General features: G+C 30.4%; 1 protein-coding gene across 1 annotated transcript; it reads left to right on the forward strand.

Annotated features, from left to right (window-relative positions):
• Positions 1-1,114: 1,114 nt before the first annotated feature.
• On the forward strand, positions 1,115-1,753 carry LOC139426541 (histone-lysine N-methyltransferase SETMAR-like). Its single transcript, XM_071185792.1, has one exon. It carries the CDS (start codon positions 1,115-1,117, stop codon positions 1,751-1,753), a length of 639 nt encoding a protein of 212 aa, XP_071041893.1.
• Positions 1,754-9,510: the final 7,757 nt, after the last annotated feature.

Raw genomic sequence — 9,510 nt, forward strand, 5'->3', positions numbered from 1 at the left:
AAAACAGTAAAAAAAAAGCATAGTATAAGATGGTATTCAAACTGTTAAATGCAAAAAAAAAAATTATTAACTTCTATCTTGTCACAATTAAAAATCCGGTTAAGCTACCAGAATTTTATCGCGCCAACTAGGCCAACATAGTGAAGGCATTTAGTTCCTTGCAGCTGGATACAGATTACAGTAGAGAGGGCTAATTGTGTCAATCTCATGACTGTCAGAACGGGAATTTGAAATCCAGTGTTGACACCACAATATTTCCTTCTTTCCCATCAACACAAGAAAAGTTTCCAGTTGCAAACTCTCCCCAATTTGTGACCCTGGACTATTAAAATATGATAGTCTTATTTACGCATAGATGGCAGCTCCATAAAGCTGTTTACCACAAAAAACTCAAGTAATCCCCGTCTCTTACGGCAGGTTAAAACAGCCATATAAACTAGTTAACAACATTCCACTGTTCATTTTATAAAACACAACTGAAAGATTATATGTTCATAACCTGAAAAAAAAAGCCTATCACTAATGTTCAATTAAATTTGTTTTTTGTTCACGGTTTTGGAGCAATGCTAGTTGAAAATGGCTACAAAACTTTATAGTTTTGTATTCATGGTTTCTTTTAACTATTTTAGTTGTTAACGGTTTCAAAACCATAAAAGATAAAAAATGCTCTTTATCATAAAGTGTATTGTTAATTGGATGAGCAGACTACTGCCGGAAAATTTACCGTAATTTTAGAAGGAGATCTCTAACTGAGTACATTAAAATTGTATACGATACGTTTTGACTTCATTTTAAACAAGAATTTTTAAAGCCATTGTAGCAAAAAAGGATAGGGATCACTTTTGTGGTCATCTATCACTAAAGTTTTAAAACCTTTTTACATATATAGCATACTGATCTAAAGCTCAGCTATTAGACTTTCAATTGCAATACTATTTTATAAAACCACAAAAATGCCTTTGAAGAAATTTGACAAGAAGCTAATAGGTCAAGAACAAGTATTTTTTTAGAACTTCGATGGAGCCACAGGATTATAAAAACCCATTTTAAAAAGAAAGGTATTGCAATTTCACTAAGCCATATAAGTCGCATCAAGAATTTAAAGCTAGGATCGATGCAAAATAATGCAAAACCAAAAAGAAGTGGACGGCCAAGCAAATTGAAGAAATCAGATTTGCAGAAGCTTGATAAGATGACATCAAAACAGGATCCACCAACACGGGCAAGCATGGCTAAAGCTCTTAACGTGAGTCAGCAAGTTGTAAGCTATCAACTAAAACAAAAGTTGAAGAAAAAATGTCATAAAAAACCTAAATTTCATCATTTAAGTGAGAGATCGGTGCAGATTAGGAGGCAACGTTCATGGCCCCTCTACAAGCTTCTCTGTAAGGACAGATGGCGAAAGTTCATTGCAACTGATAAAGCTTGGATCTATCTATCTGATACCAATGCTAAATCTAAAGTTCAATATCTTAGCCGTGGGCAGAACAGGCGAGACTTGACACCATCAACCACGGTGCCTCATCCCAAAGGCGTAATGGTTAGGATGGGCATAACCGCCCATGGTGTGACCAAACCTTGGTTTGTGATACCTGGGGCCAAAATAAATGCTGAATATTACATACAGAAGATATTAAAGTCCTTTCTTAAAGATGATTACTGCAGATTGTACACTAATGGTGATGCTGTGTTCCATCGGGACTCTGCCCCACCGCATGCATCTAAGGTCACCCCGAAATTGCTAGCAGATTAGCAAGTGCAATTCCAGAGACCAGAACAATGGATTCCAAACAGTCCTGATGCTGCACCATGCGACTATTTCCTATGGGGACATCTGAAAAACAAACTGAATAAGCGGAGAATTTCTACATTGAGAGGCCTTCAAAGAGCTATTAGAGAAGAGGTGAAGAAAATTCCCCAGGAAATCATTTTACGGGCTTTAAAATCATGACCGAACCATTGTAGACAAGCAGATAAAAAATGAGAGTTCTGGACCAGCGGAGCCGAGGAGCCGGCTCCGCAATGACGTCATTGCGGAGTCGAGTTGAGTTGTTCGCCTCCTGCTGCTGAGTAGAGTTGAGTTGTTCGCCTCCTGCTTTAGTTTTGGTTTCGGTTTCCAAAATTCCTTACTTCCGGTGGCAACACCCAATTTAGTTTCGGTTTTCAAAAAAAAGTCATTTACCTTCTATTTCTGCCCGCTTGCTTATTTCTGCCCGCTTGCTTATTTCTGCCCACTTGATTATCCGCTTTTAGTTTTGGTTTCGATTTTTAATATTATTTTTCAGTGGTGGCAACACTCCTTAATTTAAATTTCTTATTTAAGGATGGCAGCACCAATTTTTAGTTTCGGTTTTCAAAATATGTAGACGCCGCTCGTGGCTCCATCTAGTGATTAAAATAGCTACTAATTTAAAAAATATGAATATCTTATATTGGTGGCGCCATCTAGTGAATAAAATATTTACTAATTTCGTTCATTTAAAGTAGAAAAAATTTATTTATTATAAATAAATAATATAAATGCATGTATTTAATTCAGGATTCGAACTCACAATCTCTAGGACAAAATGCTTCCATGGGATACTGATTTGTCAGGCACGCTAACCAGTATCCCATGGACGCATACGGATACAAAGAAAACTTATGGTTTTAAGGAAATAAATTAAAACTCGCATGCGGTTACGGATAAAGTTTTAGTTTCATCTTTTTATTGATTTCATAATGACAAGACAGCACTGACTATTTCTGCCCGCGTTACGAATTGACTACTTTGAATTTATACTTTCAGTTTCGATTTTAATATTACTTTAGAGTGGTGGCAACACTTTATTTATATTTATAGGGTGGCAACGGATCCGCAATGACACTTCTAAATGGATGACGTAATGTTATTTTCACTTTTGCANAAATGGTTTTTTTGCCATGCTGTAACGCTTTGACGAAGAAGATATTTTTAATTTTTTCTCTCATTATTTCGAGCATTAATTTAGATGAAATGAGATAAAAATAATATATTTAACATCCTAATATTTTATAGTTATGAAATACAGCATGAATCGCAAGTTTCTTTTTCAGCGTTAAATGCAAAATCTTTGAAACGAGTCTAACTTCCAAACAATTATTTTTTAAATATTTACGTATTCGTAAGTTTTTTGATCTAAGCAAAGCAGAAATTCATCCTTATTTTGTTCTAATTTACAAATCAATTATTGATAAAAAAAATTGTGAATACGAATGAAAAAAAACCTTCTTATTTTGGATTATATACTTTAACACAAATATTATTCCGAAAGTCTAATAAATTTTTTAATAACTGTAAGAGTGCTTTTTTTAAATAATGCCAAACTATATTTTTGATTGTAATTAGAAAAGAGTGAAAAAATGATTATATAAAAGGGACACTGTCGCTTTTATAAAATTATATGTCATTTTTATTTTAGGAGTGAATAATTTTATAAGAAAATAATTTTTATTTTATAAGAAAATTATTTTTATTTTATAAGAAAATTATTTTTATTTTATAAGAAAAATTATTTTTATTTTAAAAGAAAATTATTTTTATTTTATAAGAAAATTATTTTTATTTTATGAAAATTATTTTTATTTTATAAGAAAATAATTATATAAAAAGGACACCAGTGTCCCATCTGCATCAAAGGGTTGAGTTGGTGCCCCCTTCCCTAATAAAAAAAATATTAATCTGACTGGCTTTTTTCCATACTTAAAATAGCAGTTTTTAATTTTATACAGTAACCCTTGGTACTCCTCTGTAATGTTGCGTAATAAGGAAAAGAGTATATTTATTTAGCTAGAAATTTTTTTGAATCAAAAATGTCAGTTTTCAAAACTACGTTAAATCCCCTATTTCATCTTATTTTCAGAACATTTGTCTGCACTCCAAATCAATTCAGCAAATCAATCTTAACTTGAAATTTGACTCTTTGAATTTTTGCACAGCAAAACGAAATGCTACGCATAGTTGAACTCTCTAAACAGGTAGAGAAAATGTACAAATATATAAGGAATTTATGAGCGGAATAATTAAATATATAATATATATTCTTCTAGTGTACAAATATTATTTTAAGAGCATTTGTATTAACTTTTTACTATTTCTCCCTTTTTTTTTGAATTTTTTTTTCCACGGATACTTTTGACAATACTCCGAAACAAAAAAAAATAGTATCATATTTATAGTATCATTGTTGTAAAATACGTAGCTTATAAATGAAATGGAAGAATCTGGTTTAAATTTTATCACTTTGGTTGATGAAGTAAAAGCCATTGTCATGTCTAATTATACTAAATTGTATTAATACATTTTTATTTAATTGCCTAATTTAGCTTATTAGGCTTTCAATTTAAATTACATAGGATTTCAATATTGTTTTTAGAATAATTTAGCTTCCTATAGATTGTTTCTTTAAAAAGCAATGACTATTACTATAATTAGTAACATATGCGTCAATATTTAAATGACTTTCTTTTAATTATATAAAAGACATGGTTAATGAGGTTATGTCTAAAATAACTATGTTGTGATTGTGTAAGAGAAATACAGAAGAAGACTTAACAAATACCAATGAAGAAATGAACATGTTAAAAAAATAAGAACTGTAAGAGAATATCGAAGCATATCGAATTAATAATTTTTAAAAGTGCATATTCTAATGCAGCATTTTTTTCTGTATCTGAATAATCATAAATTTTGAAAATTGACCCATGCATTTTAAATTAATAATTATGTGCTTTTTCAATTTTTGAAAGAAAATTTATATAGTGTTAGCTTCAAAATATAGCTTAATAAACACTATAGAATCACAATTCTTTTAATAAGGCATAAGAAAAGCTTGTCATTAATTTTAACAAAATGCATACAAATTTTACTTCAAGTCAAAGTTAGTTTTGAAGAAAAAATTATATATTTCTTTATTCCATTTTTTTAGATATTATACATAAATAATTGAATTTTCTTTAAAATATTTAAGTTTCAATACCGATATTATAAAAAATAATTCAAACAGCTGAATATATCATGTAGCAATTTTCTTGCATAATATTTATATTTCCAACCGCAAGAATAAGCGTTACGTCTCTAGAGTAAAAACACGAATAAGAAACAAAGGGAATAAATTTTGTATCATATGTATAATTTATTGGATATTTATATGCCAACCACGTATATTTCAAAAATTTATCGCCCAAACATTCCCGACAAATAGATGTTCTGGGTTTAATACTCCAATGCATAAGCTGATACTCCAATTTTAAAGTGCTGACAAATATATAAAAATAAGCTTCGATAGATATGTTTCAATGGCATTTTAAAGACAAATAAATTGATGGAAATCTCTCGTAAAAAAAAGTTAAATAACAATTTATTTAATTGTTACTATATCATACTCAAGCGAAACAATCAAATAACCATAAGTTAGATGATATTCAAGCAGTTATTTGTGAGGGAAAGAGTTTATTAATTCAATTCAACCACAATTCTAGTATTTATTTTATGAAACAGAACTATACGACAACCTAACTATACTGACATTACATAAGAAGAATTCTAGCTGTAATTCCCAGTTAAATTTGTTTTTGTTCTTTTACAGTTTTGAACTATGCAAACGGATAAAAAACAGTCGAGTTTCTGTACAGTGTTTTTTAACCATATTAGATGCAAACGGTGTCTAATCCTAATGGTAAAAAAATGTCAATCACCGTAAATTTCATGGTTAATTGGATTGACAGACAACTGTCGTAATTTTAGAATGGGAATTTTAACAGAGTATTAGCGCCATTATTAGCTGGTGTGTTATTCCGATATTTTGAGTTTACCACTGAAATAGAACAAAAACAAAAACGATGTTGGCCATTGACCATTACGTAAATTTCAAAACAGGAAATTTGCAATGTAATATTAATTTTAATAATACATTTTATTTGTTAAGTTTTTACTGTTAAATAAAGTGTTATTTCTAGCTCATGAACAAGTATTTGTTCCTTGATTTGACATTTATTTCCTTGATGTGACATTTTAAAGTAAATATTAATGTGAATCGCATTTTCTTGAGAACTATTCAACATTTACAATAAATTATATCAAAAATTTACGTCAATAAAAAGTCACGGATTTTTTTCATTTCATAAATTCTTCTAACCATTGTCGGAACAAATGCTCGTCAATTCTGTCAGTTCATTGCTTTAAACGCCTTTCTTTTTGCTGTACCCTAAATGTCTATATATTCTAAATATTGAATTCACAATTATAAGTTCCAGCACATTGATTGCCAATCTATTTTACGGTGAATTTCTTAAGATTTGTTTTGAAGAAGATTATAAGTAAATTTTCCCCAGTAAAATTAAATTTCTGTTAACGAGAAAGAATCGTCAGGTTTTTACTATTTACTAACAAGTGAATGAATATCGTAAATATTTTTCGCTGATTTCTTGTATTGTGCCAAAACTAATAGTCCAAAGAAATCTATATCTTATATGCAAGAATTGCAATATTAATTTTGGAAATAATTCCCGTATCTGGATAATATATTTAATTGTATCATAAATTATAGTAAACTCGTGGTGGCTATATTGTATCTTGAAACAGTTCATTTTAATACCACAACTAAAATGTAAAATAATACTTCAATTCTGTTTTATATTTCATGCCGTAATTTTGCCTTATGTTGAAATTCATAGTCCAAAGAACTACATATCTTTTATACAAGATACTATCAATACTAATTCAGGAAATAAATCCATTTTTGGGGGGTAATATATTAAATTGTATCTTAAATTATAGTAAACTTATGGTGCCTATACTGTAACTTGAAACTGTTAAATTTAATATCACAACTAGCAAGTGAAAATGATATTTTAATTCTGTTTTACATTTCATCTTGCATTGCATCTCAACTCCTTTCCACAGAAATTTCTCTTTTTTTATTGTGACACTACCTATATTAATTCAGGAAATAACTCTTTTTTCTGAATATGAAAGACATGTTCTTACTTCCAAAGTGTCGAAAATGAAGGCATAAAATATTGATTCTCACCGACAGACAAGATCGATAGCATGATCTGCTCTTATGCACGTGTGAATGATATAAATTCTGAGACAGTAAACAAAAGGAACGTGATATTTCAGATTGTTCCAATAAAACTGCATTCAATATACAAGTTTTGCATCAAAAGTTACATGAAAAATATTAAATAAGTAAGATATAATTTATTTACAGAAAACATATTATTACTTTTCTACCATATGGTTTTTATAACATGAGCAACAATTAAAATAAGTTAATCAACTTGGAAAGTTATTATAATCTATATTATATAAAGCACTAATACGTACGTATGTATCAATAAAACCGATGATATTTCTTTTCTCGCGCTGGCAACAGTTTTCATTTTTAATTGATTGAATTCGGCGTGCAAGAGCACGTAGTGAGCATCATATGGCTAATCTATATTATATAAAACGCTAATACGTTTTAATTGATAGGCTTCGGCGCGCAAGAGCACGTAGTGAGCATCATATGTCTAATCGGCTGAATTCTCACCGAATTATCAAAAAAATTCTCACAAAATTATCTTCATCGAAGCCAATGCTTTACATCCGGCGTTCAGTACTATTTCATATTGTTTTACAACACATGGTTTGAGCCCTCTGGTGGGAAAGACTTTAAAACAAAACTTACAACATATACTTTTCTCAACAACTGAAATTTAGAATAGTGTGATTAAGAAAAATAATCGAACTGTTTGGAATTTCAAATTAATATTGAAATGCACTGGTTTAGAATTTTCTACAGTGAAAAGTTTTCGGAACTTCAGTGTTCAAAAAAGTATACAAAAGCTAGACGTTAAGAATGTATCCAATGAGTGAGCAAAGCGAGTATCGGATTGCGAAGCTATCCGAAATGAACTGCGAAAGCAGTTCCGGGGGTTGGCGAGCTCCAGCGAGCAGGGGGCGAAGCCTCCTAGTTGAATAATTATATTAATAAGTGGAAATATTATCAAAATATAAATATCAATTGCCATAAATTTGTTTGCTTAAATTTCGAGATATGAGCGTGAATGATTAGAAAGCATTCACGTTTAAAAATTTCACTTGGAGAATACCATTAAGAAATATCAGAGCACGATTTGTCAATTAAGTATAATTAATATAAAATGTGTAAAATATTAATCCCCCCAAGAGATTTTCACAGCACTCGTCCATTTTTGTTCACAAGATTTCACTAATAAGCACGATCCAAAGTTCCCACACTGAACACAGCTCGCTTTGGCCAACATTAAGTGCCACCAAGATGAACTTCTGGAAATGTAGAATCGCTGTCACTTTGAAATAGGCAAGAAATCTAAAATATGGAACAGGTCTTTAGAGGCATGGAATTCTCGAAAAGGTGAAGCAAACGAAACATCTTTTTTTACTTAATGTTTTCTCCATAGTCGCTCCATTCCAAGAGTAAACACGACAGTTAATTAAAAGGAGAATAAACCAATTTTCTTCGTTAAGATGAGTCACAGACTAACACCGAAAGTGATAGAGAAATTGTAGCAGATTATGTTTTCGATTTCTGGGTAGAAGGGGAAAGTGTCGCCAGTCAGGGTCAAGGTTCATCCAAATCCAATTAATTTCGCAGCATTGGCAATAAACTGCTCAGCATTCTCTTCTAGTTATAAAATTAATACTTTTAGCGTAATTCTTTAGATATTATTCGCTCTAAAGGGTATTTATTAATAAATTAAATTTGGAAACAATGAGAAGTTATTAATTTTGAATACTAATTACGAGTTCATAAACTGAGAAGAATATGGCCAATACTGCCGAAATTTGGTAAAAATTTGGTAGTTTTGACGACAATTTACCATGTTTCTGAATTTTGGAAATACCAAAAGTCTTGATATTTTAACCGAAGAGCTTTGTCAATGATTTCGGTAAAATTAACAACAAAATAAGAATTTATAACCTGCGATAAAATTTGGTAACTGTAGTAAAATTTGGTAATTTCATCATGAAATATAGCTTGGCAAAAAAGAAAAAAGCATTTAATCGATTAAATTTACTTTTCAATTTTTATTTTTTAATGTGTAGTAATGAGTACTGTAAATTAGAAAACCATAATTTATGGAAAACCTCTACCATATGAATTTAAAAATTACCAAATTACTGCTTTACAAACTGGTTAAAAATATTTGTTTCTAATACAAAAAATATGGTATTATTTTACAAGAAATGTCATTACCAATACAGGATGATAATATAAACGGAATTTTTTTTCTCCCAGCAGGGAACGTAAAAAAGTAATATAGCATATTACTTTTTTACTATTTATACTCTCATGTTATCCAGTAATGCTGTAACGTAGTAAGGGGTAGACTATATTTGATGGTGCCCCTTGATTCTCACCAAGTTGTGATCGCGGTTGATCGCCAAGCTGGGCGATGTTGAAACCCAATCGCAATTCTGATTGGTTTAGACTTTAGCGTTATTTTTAAATGTTCAACGGT

The sequence above is a fragment of the Parasteatoda tepidariorum genome, chromosome 9, assembly GCF_043381705.1.
Source record: "Parasteatoda tepidariorum isolate YZ-2023 chromosome 9, CAS_Ptep_4.0, whole genome shotgun sequence".
NCBI lineage: Eukaryota > Metazoa > Arthropoda > Arachnida > Araneae > Theridiidae > Parasteatoda > Parasteatoda tepidariorum.

What these genes read in the sequence shown, in the direction of transcription:
- LOC139426541 (XM_071185792.1), top strand. Translation starts at nt 1,115, where the DNA reads ATGCAAAATAATGCAAAACCAAAAAGAAGTGGACGGCCAAGCAAATTG.